At 40.0% G+C, this 15,606-nt stretch overlaps 1 protein-coding gene across 6 annotated transcripts in view; it reads left to right on the forward strand.

Moving 5' to 3' along the window:
- Positions 1-11,489: 11,489 nt before the first annotated feature.
- The window catches only part of PPP1R9B (protein phosphatase 1 regulatory subunit 9B), an 87,987-nt gene continuing 83,870 nt past the window's right edge, over positions 11,490-15,606 (forward strand). For 3 of the 6 annotated variants that reach the window (XR_009154766.1, XR_009154765.1, XM_058179481.1), the window contains exon 1: positions 11,490-13,572. Coding sequence is in view for 4 of the 6 variants with exons in the window: in XM_058179481.1 (XP_058035464.1) it covers positions 12,121-13,572 (1,452 nt within the window). In the remaining 2 variants the exon portion in view is untranslated. The remainder of the gene's footprint in view (positions 13,573-15,606) is intronic. The other 3 variants (XM_058179482.1, XM_058179483.1, XM_058179484.1) reach the window with 2 other exon arrangements.

Here is a 15,606-nt window from a genome sequence, read left to right on the forward strand (position 1 = left end):
AGCCTTCCATCCTTTATAAGGTAGGTAAAATGAGGACCCAGATTGTTGGGGGGGCAATAAGTTGACTTTGTAAATATACAAATAGAATGAGACTATTGCCTTACACACTGTAAGCCACCCTGAATCTTCGGAGAAGGGCGGGATATAAATGTAAACAAAAAAAATATAAAAAAATAAAAAATTCAAATTAAAAAAAAAGCTTTGCAAAATCTATGTAGATTGCATCTATTGCTTTGCCTTGATCAAGATTAGTAGTCCATATGTTTTTGCAGTGGAGAAGTTGTAAGTTACATGATAATTTTTTTCTGAAACCAAATTGTTTATTAGAGAGTAGGTTGTTTGTGTCTAGGTGGAGGATAATGGATTGGTTGATGATAGATTCCATTACTTTGCAGGTGACGCAGCATAGAGAGATTAGTCTGTAATTTTCAACTAGGCTGGGATCTCCTTTTTTGAAGATAGGGATGACTGTGGTTAGAGACCAAAGTTTGGGAAGGGAACCAGTCATGAAAGCTTTTTCAAAGATTATGCTTAGGGGTTCTGCTATATTAGTGGAAAGTTTTTTTAAGAAGTATGCACATAGTCCATCAGACCCAATATATAAAGATGGTTTCAGTTTGCAAAGAGCTTTTTCAACATAATCTTCTGTGAAGTCTATATGAGTTAAGTCGTTGTAATCATTGTTAGTACAATTGGGGAATGTCGGATATGAGCCATCACTGTTAACAAAGACTGAGCCAAAAATGTGTTAAAGGGGTTTGCTTTAACTGTTTCATCATTATATTCATTGCCGTTAGATTCTCTTAGTGGTGGGATGGATCTTGATTCTTTAAGTTTATTGTTAACAAAATTATAGAAAGCACGATTGGAATTTGTGCATAGAAGATCTTCTTCTTGCTTTGTGTGGTAAATGGTGCATTCAGTTTTTATTTGGTTGCAAATATTTCTGTAATGGTTTTTGAAGTTTGCTACATGGCCCTTTTTGTTTCTTCTCCATAGGGATTTTTTTTTGGATTGAAGCTTCTTTATTGATATGGGTAATTTGTTTTTTTTTTATTTTGGTGGTGATTTGTGGAACGTATTGTTTGATGATTCTATTGATTTCAAGTAGGAAAACTCTGTAGTGGTCTTCAGCAGTGAGACAGGTTGAGAATAGATTTTGCCAGTCAATATATGAGAGGTCGTTGTTTATAAGGTCATAGTTGGCTTTTTTGACATTGTAGTTAGGAATACTATTATTATGACGATTTATGTAAGGGCGTATATTGAGACAAAAGTCTATCATGCAGTGGTCACTGTTGGAAAAGGGTTCTTTTATTTGTAGTTCATAAATTGAGTTTGTGTTATTGCAAAAGATGAGGTCAAGGCAGTTGTTGAGTCTTGTATTGTTAGTTACTAGTTGTTCAAGACCTAGGTCTGTAACGGTGTTGTATAGTGTAGTATGGATTGGTTCAGTTGTACATTGATTTGTTATCCAGTTAATAAAAGGTAGATTTAGGTCACCCAGGAAAATGAGAGGATATGGGCAAGAGGTAGCCCATGTTAGCAGTGTGGTTAACTTATTTGTGTGATCGATGTCGTAGTCAGGTGCTCTGTAGCATAGTAAGAATTGAAGTGTGGTATTAATGGACAGGTCGCATACAATAGTTTCAGGAAGAGAAAGTTTATGTGCAACTTGAATATTTTTTAGGTTCAGTGATTTTTTGTAAAAGATACCCACTCCACCATCTCTGCGGTTTTCATGATCTGATCGAAAAATTTAATATTCTTTGTTTGAAATGATGGAGTTAGGGAGGGATGAGTTTATCCATGTTTCACAAACAAATATAATATCAAATGTACCATTGTTTAACAATAGGATAAATTCAGATAATTTGTTTACAATACTTCTTGCATTTATTAATTTACATTTGAGACCTGCAGTGTTTGGTGCAGAAGAGATAAGGGGTGTGCATACCTAGTTTTGATTGATAGTTGATTGAGGATTATGAACAACAGGTGGTTGAAGGAAGGTGGGTTGAGCATTGAGTGGTTGTTCATTGGATGATTGGAGGTTTTGTACGGGTGGTAAGGTGTTAGTTGGTTGTTCTATAGTTGATTGAATGGGTGGTTGGATGTTTCGATTGATAGATGGATGGATGCCTTGATTGATGGATTGTTGGATGTTTTGATTGAAATGAGGTTGAGTGATGGCTATTTGATTGTAGGATTTTCTTTTTATGCAGTCAGCACGGTAGTCAATGTCAAAGGTTGGTTTCACCTTCTTCTTGCCATCGTTTGAGTTCAGAACGAAGCTCAGGGGATCTAATATGTTGTAGGAATGATAGAAAATATGACTTCAGTAACAGAGTTGTTAATGCTTGGAATACACTACCTGACTCTGTGGTCTCCTCTCCAACTCCTAAAAGTTTAACCAAAAACTGTCTACCATTCAACTCACCCCATTCCTAAGAGGACTATAAGGCGCGTGCATAAGTGCACAAAAGTGCCTACCGTTCCTGTCCTATTGTTTCCTTTCAATATATGTTCCTGTATATAATGTTATGACAAAATACATTTTAAAAAAATACATCATGAGAGAGACGTCAGTGAAAACAGAGCCTCACACCCCTAGTCTTTTCAAACTGTGCTGGAAACCAGTCATCATGTAACTGTAATCGGCAAGATCTTGCTATTAAATCTTATCCCTCCTTTTTACTGCAAATCCCATGGTGGGTGGAAGAGAAGAGGAGCTGATATGAATCAGAGCTGACTCAACTCTTTGATGCCACTCTTTCCTACCACATCCTGAAATATTTCTCCTTGTAGCAGTGCTACTACTCTGGAAGATACAGAGATGAAATCTCCTTCAGCCAAATTTGACTCCTAGAGAAGACAGTGGTGAAACAGCCAGCTTGATGGCAGAGGTAGGTAGATGACCTTTCTGCACCTTCATACAGCATCATTCTAATCCAGATCTGGATTAATACACTCAAATCTTAACTCATATTGCTGATTTGGAAGCTTCATGTAGAAACAACTTATTGATGACTTACAAGCCTACTGACCTACTGATGACCTACAATCCAGAAATGAACATTCAGCTAGGTGAGCACAGTTGTAATCACAGGTCCAAGAAATGGGATTATGGGTAAAAAATAACATAGGAATTTTTCTGGAATAATACAGGCAATTAGATAGTAATGCTTTTCTGAAATTTCATACTTCCCTCTCCCAGATTGAGAATATTTTGCAGGTTTTGTGGAGAATAAACTTACCTTTCTGCACTCAGAATGTATTTGCTTAATGAAGATTCAGAGTTGTCAGTTCCATGAACTAGTACAGGAAGTATCAAGACTTTGGAAGCTGATTTTGCCCATTTAGCTCAGGATTGTCTTAAGCAGCCTTGCCCAATGTTGGGTCCAAAAGTTGTGATGAAACTACAAATTCCAGAATTTCCAGCCAACAAAGCCTTTCCAGTGTTCTAATCACCAGACATGTCTGATGACAGCTAGAGAAGTTGGATTTCAGTGCTTCTAACGGCTACCACTGTTGGCAAAGATGAACAACAATGAGAGGCAACCATTCTCCAGATCTCAGAAGAGAACTGGTCTCTGGAAACTCCAGGGACTATGATCCTGCATTCCTCAATAGTTGAATATGTAGCCAAGATCATTCCTTATGTCAAAAGATACGATAAGACAAGTCCACCTGCCATTAAGGATTTTTTTCTGGGCTTTTTATCTTCCTAGTTGTTTCTACTAATGTTTGGAGCCATTAGGTCATGATAGTTGGAGTTTACTGGAAAACACACACAAATCCTGCACTCTACTTGTTGATAGCTAATTTTGTAGGTAGAATAATTGAGAGGAGTTAGAAGATCAGTAATACTGGAGCTACTGACACAGGCCCTCATTTTTGCTTTACCAGTCTTCCACTTGTACAACCTTTTAAAGTACATTAGGTGGGGATATAAAAAAATGTCACACATTGCATTATAAGCTGCTGTTTATAAGACAAAATGGCTGGGCCCAGATCACAATATTCTAAGACTAATCCTTAATACATCATTGAACAGTGTCCTTCCAGCTGCCTTGTAACAGCAATGAAGACAAGCTTTACATTACATCAGTAGTGGCTGGATGAAGAAGACTGAGGCATTAGTAGGAAAATGATGAAATCTAGAACCAAACCACAGAGCCCATCTTAGTTGGGCAGCTAATCAATCAAACAATTAATCAATCAGGTTTTGTGATGTACAAGTCTAGCTAGTGATTGTCCACATTTCATCTACTGAGTGAAACCTACTGAGTGACATACATTTAGGCAAGAAAAACCAAATGCACAGGAATAGAATAGGTGATACCTAGCTCAAAGGTAGTAACTGGGAGACGGATCTTGGGGTCCTAATGGACAATCTCTTAAAGATGAGTCAGCAGTGTGCTGCAGGTGCCAAAAAAGCCAATGCAATCCTAGGCTGCATTAATAGAGGGATAGAATGAAGATCATGTGAAGTGTTAATACCACTTTATAATGATTTGGAATATTGCATCCAATTTTGATTGCCCCAATATACAGAAGATTATACACTGTAAGCCGCCCTGAGTCTTCAGAGAAGGGCGGGATATAAATGTAAACAACAAAAAAAAAAAGATGTTGAGACTCTAGAAAGTGTGCAGAGAAGAGCAACAAAGATGATTAGGGGACTGGAGGCTAAAAAATACGAAGAACAGTTGCAGTAGTTGGGTATAGCTTAATGAAAAGATGGATTAGAGGTGATATGATAGCAGTAGTCCAATATCTCAGGGATTGCCACAAAGAAGAGAAGGTCAACCTATTCACCAAAGCACCTGAAGGCAGAACAAGAAGCAATGGATGGAAACTAATCAAAGAGAGAACCAACCGAGAAGTAAGGATATGTTTCCTAACAGTTAGAACAATTAGTCACTGGAATAACTTGCCTCCAGAAATTGTGGGTGCTCTAACACATATTTAGGTTTTTAAAAAGAAATTGGACAACCATTTGTCTGAAATAGTATAGGATTTCCTGGTTGAGCTGGTGGTTGGACAAAAAGACCTTCAACGTCCCTTCTAATACTGTTATTTTATTATTCTGAGCTTCATCTATTCCATTGCTGCAGAGAATACTTAAAAGCCTGATTTGGAGTCATGGTCTGGAGGAAAGGTAAGATTTTTGTCCCAAAGGTGCTTTTTCAAGAGGCAACTTGACTTTCTTCTTTTTCTTTGAAGGCGTTTTGCTTCTCATTCAAGAAGCTTCTTCAACTCTGGATTCTTCACGCTTCTTGGATGAGAAATGAAACGTCTTCAAAGAAAAACCAGAAAGTCCAGTCGTCTCTTGAAAAAGCACCTTTGGGACAAACATGACCTGGATGACTAAGAATGTCCAAAGACAGTATGGTTTTTGAGTTTGCTGTTTCACCAGATTCTGTTAGTGGGTAGGGTTAGGGAGAGCTTAAATGATTTGTCCACAGCTTAAAATTAACAGGGCTATTTTAAAAAAATTCTCCCCAGCCTAACAAAATGTTAGAAATGAGGCAAAGGGCTTCTGAATTCTGTCATCAGGATAATTGGACAAATAAGACCAAAATTGAGGTGTGCATGGTGATGGTTGTGGATGGGAAAAGCCAGCAAAAGAAAGTTCAAATATGAAAATTAAATCAGATCAGGATGGAGACAATGGAAAAATAAATAAATACAATTCCTTTCCTGTATCTTTATAGGCTGGAAAGAATACCAGAAATCATCCCTAACTAACATAGCCCACGAATTTTAAATGTTGAGCACCAGAATTCAGAATAAGGTCTTTATTCCCTTTGATATGGAAACAGTAAAACATCCCTAGCTGCTGCTTCTGTCACATGTCTTCAGATTCTTTGTATGATTAGTTATATTCAGACTAGGAGTAGCAGAAGAGACTCCAGTAAAAGCATCAGGGGTTTCCACTTCCTCTTTCACAGTTCCTGTGCAATGCAAGAATTTGTTGGGATGGTGAAACATTAGGGCCTAACTCACTCACTTTGATTTTTTTTTTAAAGGCGGTTTCCCTTAGAATACTACTTTATGGATTGGTTGAAAAATGAATCCCATCACTGCCAATTTGTCTGAGGATAACAAAAGCATAGCTTCTATTGTTTAAAAGGTGCAGGTTGAAAGAAGTTAACTTTAGGCTACTGCTTTCATTACCTCTCCCACCCACCCACCTACCTTTCTGCTCTTTGAATAAGTTTTGGTGTAAACAAATAAACTCAGCTGAAAAGAAAGTGTGGAAATAAAATGAAAGTGTACTTTGCTAAAAGGAAAGAATGGGATATATAATGGAGGAATATAATTTGAAATCATTTGGTTGAAATTTTTTTCCCCAAGTTATGAAAACTGTATTTGCTACCCTTTCAATTTTCTCATCCATTAGCATCAGGGTACATTTTCTGAACTTCAGGTTTCAGGATTTAAACTGAGGATTTGAAAGAGCTTCCGGTCATATGCAGAGGATTTCCCCTTTGTTACAGGAGTCATCTAGAAGCATCACATCGCCTCCACGTTTCTAAGAAATTCTAGCCTTTTCCTGGGATGAAAATAATTTGCAATCATGAGTTCCTCCACAATATCTCTTGCTGGAATGACTGAAGCCAATGATTGAACTGAGGAGCACAATGAAGAAGCTAGAATAGGATTTTTTTTTCTGGCATGGATGCATGAAGGAAATCATAAACATAAAAGGGAAGTCAGCCTCCTGCTCCTCAGGGTCCTGGTGCTCCCCCTTTTCATCTTCCTTCTCTGTCTCTCTGTCTCTACCTTTCCTTTCCTCCCAAACCTAGGCTCAAGGACAGGATACGACCTTGGATGAGCTAAGGTGCAAAATATCTCCTTGACGTTCAGTCCTTCTTTGAGTCTCAGCAAGTATTTTCTTTACAATGCCTGTTTCAACAGAGACCCAAAGGCCATAGCCATGTGTCAAGCAGAAAGAGGCAACAAAGCACATGCTATTCAGCTTGTGAAGAGGGTGTGCCTAACCAAGAAGCTTAACCTACATGTGATCCCTCAGAGTGATGCATTAATGCCTTACCTCCTCCCCTTCTAAAACAGCCTCTTTTGCAACTAGGATGTTCCCCTTTTGTCTGATGTGGCCAGTTACTTATTTCTATCTATGGATTTCATTCTCCACATGCATGATGATAAGTGGGTGTGAACTATAGGAGGACTGACAGATATGAAACGTTTGTGGTTAGGCAGGAACTCCCAGAAAGAGCACAACATGAAAACTTTTGAGGAAACCAAGCACTTTGTCAATGCAACCAACATGCATTTATTAATGTCTTTGTGATGGAGGTACAGCAAGTCCAATAAAGCTGGGTTCATATTAAGTTCATTGTTAACTTTTTTTTTTATACAACTTATAATGGCTTGGCTCAAATAGAATGCTTAGCCATTATGGGAAAGTTCATTTATCATACTAAGCAAAAGGCCCCCTTATGGATGCAGACTTGTTATGTATAGATCAGGAAATTGGCAAACTAAATTCGCTACTGAACAATATGAGAAAGAGCAATGAAGTAGAAAGGGTGCAAAACATAGCATCTGGCCAATCAGATGACCTAGGGAACTAAATAGAGCTGGCTTAGGTTACCATTCGGATGAGAATCTGTTTGGAAAGACCAGGACTGCAGGAAGTGGAAAAGCTACCCTGAAAGAAGCCATTGACTAAGGCAAACTACTAGAAACCTGTGTCCATGTAAGGCAATTTTACTTATGTTGTATTAGTTCAAAAGTTATCTTTTCCTCATTTTGTATCATTGTTCACAGATAACATAATTCAGCTGAAAAAAAGAAGCTTTGGGTTCTTTGAAAGGTTACGTGAGGACTAATTTAGATCTTATATGTAATTTCTGTAAAATTAGTAAAATTCCCAGAAAGTGTAAACATATATGTAATCCAGCTATACTTACAACAAGCCAAAAATGAGCACCATATCTCCCATTTAGATAGCCTAAATCGACAATAAAAAAAAATCAGGACAGTGATCAGTGCTTTTCAAAGTTGGCAACTTTCAGATACGTGAATTTCAAGTCTCAGAATTTCCTGGCTGGGGAATTCTATCAATTGAAGTCCACATATCTTAAAGTTCCTGAGATTGAAAAACTCTGCTATACATCATAAGGAAATCAAAAGAATATTGGTAGTAGCTCTTCCAAAACATGTATGCTTCAATGTAATTGGAAAATGTATAGCCACAAGAAATCTTAAATACACTCTTAATAAAACAATACTACATTTAAAAAGGACATTATCCATGAGTGTTTGCTAAAGTTTATTTTGTAAATATCTATTGCCATATGTACATCCTTGAGATTATCCTGTTTTTCAGTCTCCGTACTATGCAATGAATAATTTTAGAACAGTCATGTCATCTGGTTGTAGCCTTTAAGAGTAAAATGAAGTTTACTCTTAAATGAATGAACTTCATAAGATGAACCATGATCTCCAAACTGTCCCAGTGTTATGCAAATCACAAACCTATAGTATTTTTCTTTAATGAATCACAAGAAAGTAAAAATAATTTGTTGCAAGCAGTCTCTGCTTTGTATGTTTCAAATGATGGTATCAGTTCATCACAAAAATTGATGATGGACCAGTAGTAGTCCTTTTGTTGCCATTTTACATGTTTGTTGATGAGAATTAAGGAATGACTCTATGAATTAATGAATAAATCAATAATCAAAATGTTAGAAAGCAATTAAGGTGCTGTTCGGAAGTTTATAGATAATACAATATCAGTATTTGTGAGTGTTCAAATGATAACCTTAACCAAAACTTAGTAATTATATTTGTACAACATACTGAGACTAGGTACATTTTTCTCATGCGTTTGGGTTCTTCCTCATTTTCCCCTGACTATGGCAGATACATGGTAACTGGTTTTAATGCCATATCATCATAATATTATCTTCATCTTATACTTACCACCAGCTACACTGGCATCTCTCCAGTTAGAATCATGTTTAGCTGCTCCAGATTTAAAACAGTATTTTCCTCTTTTCCCAATAGATATGTTCTGACACAGATATGTTCTGCTTCAGATATGCCCCTTCCCTTCTAGTTCCTAGGAAACCCCTTCCATGACCAGGTTGTCTTGGATTATAAAAGAGAATGGACAATGCTTATCTAGCATTTTTCTAAGAGTTTGCAAGTTCTGAATTGGCGCTTATAAATATAGGCTTAGTAGTCTTTTTCAAGCAAGCTAGACCCAACCTGTGTAAGTTGATTTAAATTAGGAAAAAGAGCCATATTCTGCCAGCTATGTTTTGTTCATTTTGTTATTGTTGCCTCAGTTTCAGCTTTCCACTGTTTTTGCCAAAGAGAAATTATACACAACTATACTGTTTTTATTATTTGGGGGATAGATTTTGCTTTATCAACATGGTTTTTGGAGGCGCTAGATGCCATAGTGATAATTTTTGTAATTAATACATGCAGGTCAGTCACTCTTCTTTGTGCCACATAGCCATCTAATGGGTTTTTTTTTCCTTGGATGCTGCTAACAATGAAGTCAGAACTGAACTCTTCGATTACTCACTGCCAGCAACATTAGTTGAGAATATAGCTTGTTCATTATCATTGCCTCCTGCTTTATTCGGGGCTCTGCTTTTGTGCTACTTCTTACACTATTTTTATATGAGTTTAGCATTCTTTCAGAAGTGTGCTAGATCCATGTTTAGTCTGACTAGAAGGTCACACATGAAGATATGAATTTTAACTGAAAACAAGTTCACTTGGGGTGCATAGCCTGCTTCACCACATTTACTTCTCCACATCAGTCTTGTAGGTCAATCATTTGACAGCTGGCTAAATGTATTGTTCTAAGCACTCACTTACATATGCCTCACCCTGTCCCACTTTACATTAAGGTTAAATCAGTACAAGGGTGGATGCATCATGTCAGTTATTCACTACTTATGACAAAATTAACACCTCTAGTTGAAAAAAAAAACTTTTAGGAGTCCCATTGCCAGTCATTCTTGGCACTTTGGAACCTAGATAATATCTTGGCCTGATTCTGTCTTTATTCCTAATTTAGAATATGTTCATCTCACTATCAATCATAATTATTTCTGAAAGCACAGGAAATTGTACTGAATGCTTTTGCTTCATATTTTAAGTTGGAAAATTGTAATTTATAGCTTCATTAACAATAATATTTTGAATAACTGTTAAGGATTATCAGATCATGCTACTGTGTATTTTCCTTTATTGAATGAAGGAATTGAGCAAATGCCAGTTTGTGCATACAGACTAACAATTGCACAAGGAAAAAGATTTGTAATTTATTTTCTCTAGTTCTCAATGGAGGGACTATTGTTGAGGTAGGTGATATTCATTCTATGTGCTCATATTCAGCAGTAGCATCAATGTTCAGGCCTTTCCTCTTTTATAAACTTAGAACCTTCTCCTTGAAGTTAAATATAGACTGGATTTTTTTCCCCTATAGCCATATTCACAAAGCACTTTTTCCTCTAACCCCCACATATTCCATTTGTAAACTCACTTACAATCCTTAAATGCACTGTATTTATCCAAGCACACTTTGTAATAGTGTAAAAAGAGCATAAACAATTACATTTGTCTGAGATAAAGATGCCAGTAAAATACACAGGCATGGTGGCAATGCCTTTATTAGAGTCAAAAAAGATTTTACTAGAAAATAGTAGTGGCATTTTAATTGGTTATTTATGTACTTTTTCCCCCCATAGGCCCTAATAAATTCATTGGGTTGGGCAGAGGTTTTGGCTATGCTCAGTTAACATGCTGGCAGCTGTTTTGCACAACTTAAGTATATTGTGGTATATACATACATACATATATACATACACAAATCACATAATGTATATATATAATATATATACAAATCACCAGGCTGCATGAGGCCCAAAGGTTAGACACTCCCGGTGGAAGGGTCAGATAAAGTGTTCCCCTTCTACAGATTCAATAAGACAACTCAGCCTTAAAATGGAGGTGGATCCCCACAGCATCAGTGTCACCGCCAGCGATTCGGAGATAACACTGTCCCCAAAGAGCTGGAAAATATCAGGGTGGGCCAATGTCTGGGAAGGGGCGTCCACGGTTAATCCAATTTTGGAGCAAGGACACGTGAGGTGGGTGCATATGTGTGCGTAGACACGAGTGCTTAAACCGCGCCTCCTCCCCCCACCCCCCAAAACGCCAGTAAGGCGTGAAACAGATGACACGCGGAAGGGATTGGATTACATTGTCATGATTATTTTTTTTTAATAATTCATCGGCGAGGTAAATCCGAAAGCTGGCGTAGCCTAGGTTCCCTCCCCACCGCGTCTCTTCCTTCCTCTTACAATTGGATTGATGGACTCATTTTCGCTTATTCGGTAAAGAGAAAGCAACGGGGGGTTGGGGGGGGGCGGAGAAAAAGAGAGGAAGAACGCGTCGCTGCCCTTTTTTTTTTTTTTTTTTGCTTCCTTTCCTGCCATAGCAGAAAACGAGGGAGGTGCAAGGAGTGTGATCACTTTAAGACCCAGAGGGTTTTTTTTTTTCCTCTCCTCTTTCTCTTCGTTTCCCCTCTTCTGCTCTCTCCCCCCCTCCAGTTTTTTTTTTTTTTTTTTTTAAGGAGCGACAGGCTGTGGCGTTTGCAGAAGGGTTTGGTCTCCGTCATCGCGCTGCAAAAGCGAGCGAGCGAGCGAAAGCGACAAGGAGGGAGAGGAAGAGGAGGAGGAGGTGGGGGGGGATGAAGGGGAGGTGTAACACATCCGACGAGCCGGCTGCAATGGGCCTCAGCTAATCCAGACCCTTCGGAGGATCTGCCTTCCCGCTGCCACCGCCGTGGGTCAGAAGCTCCTTGGATTCGGTTCTCCTCGCCGCCCCCGCCGCCGGTTGACCACATTTTTCCTTGGCACACAATGAGCGCCGCCTGGTAGAGAAGAAGCGGCGTGCCGTGCCGCCTTGCCCCTTTCGGGTTCTCGCGATGTGATTCTATTGCGGCTGCTGGAGGTGAAGGAGGAAGAGGAGGCAGCGTGGCCCGGAGTGGGACGGGGGGGGGGGAGGTGGAGGAAGCCTGAGGCTATGTGGTGTCAGCGACACCAGAAGACTTGGTGAACCATGATGAAGACCGAGTCCCATAATACTCCTGGCGGCAGTGGCACCAGCAGCAGTGGGGGCAGCACCACCGGTGGCAATGGGGCTGGAGGCAGCCTGAGGAGTGCCTCACCTCACCGGAACGCCTACGAAGCTGGCATCCAAGCTTTGAAAGCCTCCAAGGATGCCCTGGGCCAAGCTGACAGTGAGGAGGCCAAGAAAGCCAGGAACAAGAAATATGGGTCCAATGTCCATCGGATCAAAAATATGTTCCTGCAAATGGGCACTGCGCCGCCGCCAGGGGAGGGAGCAGTTGATCTGGCCAAGATGAAGGAGAAGCCGGTCCGGTTGTCTTTGCCCCGGGCCAGCAGTCTGAACGAGAATGTAGACCATAGTGCGTTGTTGAAACTGGGCACCAGCGTATCTGAGAGGGTGAGCCGGTTTGACTCCAAAACAGATAAGCCATTGTCCAAGCTCCAGGAGACACGGAAGATCTTCGAGAGGAGTCTCCAGGAGAAGGAGACCACCAACAAACTGCTTCTGAGGAAAGAGAGAGCTGGCTTCCAAGACCGGAAGTTGGATGTGGTGGTGAGGTTCAACGGCAGTACAGAATCCCTGGACAAGCTAGACACAGAGGCTGTGTCTCCTACTGTAAGCCAACTCAGTGCTGTCTTTGAGAAAGCTGACCTGAGGAATAACCTCCATAAAGCCCCTGGCAAAGTTGGGCCTCTCAACTCCAAAATTGTTAGCAAAAGGTCCAGGGTTTTCCTCCAGGCTTCAGAAGGAGGTGCCAAGGTAGAAACCAGGAATAGTGATGGGCCTGCGCTCCAACTGAGAGCAAGGTTGCCTGAGACTGACAAAACCCAAAACAAGCTGGTGCCCGGTGGGTCAGTAGCAGCAAAGCCAGGGGATAAGGACTCCAACATGGGGCTACGTCCTCAGAAGGTCCAAGAAGTGCGCAAGATCAAGCCTGTGGAAGTGGAAGAGAGTGGAGACTCTGAACAGGAGTTTGAGGCAGCTGAGGTGGCAGTGGCAGCAGCAGCAGCAGCAGCAGCAGTGGCAGATGAGAACAGCAAGGCCCCTAAGGGGTCTGACCCTCTCAGGGCAGAGGTGATTCAGGCTGAGGTCACAGTGCATGCGGCCTTGGAAAATGGCCAGCTGGGTGGTGAAAGATACCTAGAAACTCCAGGCCCGTTGGCAGACACTTACTGTGAGGAAGTGGCCAAGGCCGAGGGACCAGAGGAGAATGACCTGGGTGATGAGTCTAAGAAGGAGGACTTCTCTGAGGCTGACCTGGTGGACATTAGTGCCTACAGTGGACTGGGGGAGGATTCGGGAGGGAGTGGGCTGGATGAAGACGAGGATGGTGATGGACTGTATGCACCGGAATCTAGCTGTGTCGAGATCCCTGGGCTGTCAGAAGAGGATGAGGCTGCCCCTAATCGCAAGATCCACTTCAGCACAGCCCCAATACAGGTAGGCCTTTGAATCTAGTATTTATTGTGACTATAAAAGACACCTGGATTCTGGGAAGTCTGGTGGTCCTTGTACATGGTTGTTATTATCAACATGAAAGATCCAAGGATCTGCTCTAGGGCCTAGTTTTCACAAAATAGTGATTGAGAATAAATACCTATATTCTGACTACATTAAACCTGTTCAAGACCTCTAAGTAAGGATAATTGGGAAGACTTCTTTTTCATATAGAATTGCTGTTCATTCATTAAATACTGTTCTCTGTATTCTCCCTGGTGCACTCCTCTTCTCTAGATGAGGAAGTTTGTGCAAGGGAGATTTTGCAGGGAGGATCCTTTAGATGTGCCAATCTCCATCTTCCATCTGAAATAGCTCCCAAGTTACAGGTTTACTTCTTAATTTTGGGAAGGCCTACATCTCTTAGGCAAAGAGGACCGTTTCACCTGATCCTCACTGATGCCTATTCTTGGAAGGCCTTGATTTTTCAACGCTTAAAACAAATGTCCCCTTAATTCATTAAAACCTGTTAGTGTTTGTATTGGCTTTTGTTTCTACCTTTAAATTTTGAAGAGAGAATGTAGTAAAATTCTTCTATCTTAGGGGTAATGGGACAGGGATACTTTTGATGGGATTAGCCTTTCACTTGAGTTCACTGAATTAGTGAATTGCCTTTGTAGGTTATATATCAACTAAGGTGATTTTAGAAAAATTATACCAATGTCATGATCGAAAGTGCCATCATGGATCTCACCAATGTTTTTCCCCCTCTGTTTTATGTGCAAAAACCAGGAATAGGAGAAGCAGGGAAGGGATGGTGACTTCAAACAGCATTTTCTTGTTTGACAATCCAACAGACTTAGAGATGCTGAAGAGACTTGATTTTACAAAGGAGAATGGGAAGACAAACACAGTTCTTCATCTTTTTTTTTTTTTTGCAAAGCATGGTTTTTATGAAACATTGAAGTAGGGAAGGTATATAAATGGACACGTTTGCAGCAGGCTGCTGGTAGTAAGAATAACACATTTGATGTGAAATCTCAGTTTCTCACATTTCATTTATTGAGTTGGGGCTATGCATTTTTCTCTCTCTCTCCCTCCTTCCCTCCTTCCCCCCCACTCTCGGATTAAGTCACCGACACAAATCAAGGAACATGCACCATTGCAATCTGTTTCCCCCCTCTCCTTCCCCTTTGGACTCTTTGATTAGCTATGTTCCCACCCCATGCCAAACAAATTGGAAAAATAAAAGGCATACAGGCATAATTTCCCAAATCAAACTGGGTTTCATTTGACACTGTAAGATCCATTTTGCCAAGGTAGATCAGAGATGGTGGGCTTTTGCTTTTACACAGGAAAAGACGATTGAATTGAGAGAAAAATGGACTCCCATCCAGACAAAAAAATAGTACATGCAGGGATATAACTTTTGATGAAATCTAAGGTGAGATTGCTCAGGTTTATACAAGCAGGAGGCCATAATAAGGTTTGTTTGGTTTCAGCTCAGTGTGATGAACTGAGTGACTGTAATTTTGTAAATCAAGATTTACAATTTGTAAACCCAGGTTAATGCAATACAAAGGTCTACAACATGTAGTGCCCAAATAAACTATGCTGGCTCATTGTGGATGGTCTAACTCATATAATATACTAAGATAATGTTTGGGTTTCCAAAACATGCTGAAATACCAGTTACCCAACATCATATTGGCCTAGTCTAGCATATTATGTGAATCCAGAACTTTAGAAACCAACAAATCAAAATGTGATTTATTAATCCAGACATTATGTGAACTAGGGCACTATGGTACCATTATTAAAACATGCCATAGGTTAGCACAATCTGAACAATATATAGATAAGCCACAGATAAGAATCTGGAAGTTGTGAGTTGTTTCTGCAAGTTAGAAATGGGCATGGATAACTACTTCACTTATGAAAGGTAACTTGCTTCCTGTCTGTGTAAGTTTAGATGCGCCCTGAAAAAGTCAAATGTCTCTCAGTTAGAAGTGGCATAAACACTGGATCTTTGGAAGA

This window comes from Ahaetulla prasina, chromosome 4 (genome assembly GCF_028640845.1).
Source record: "Ahaetulla prasina isolate Xishuangbanna chromosome 4, ASM2864084v1, whole genome shotgun sequence".
Classification (NCBI taxonomy): Eukaryota; Metazoa; Chordata; class Lepidosauria; order Squamata; family Colubridae; genus Ahaetulla; species Ahaetulla prasina.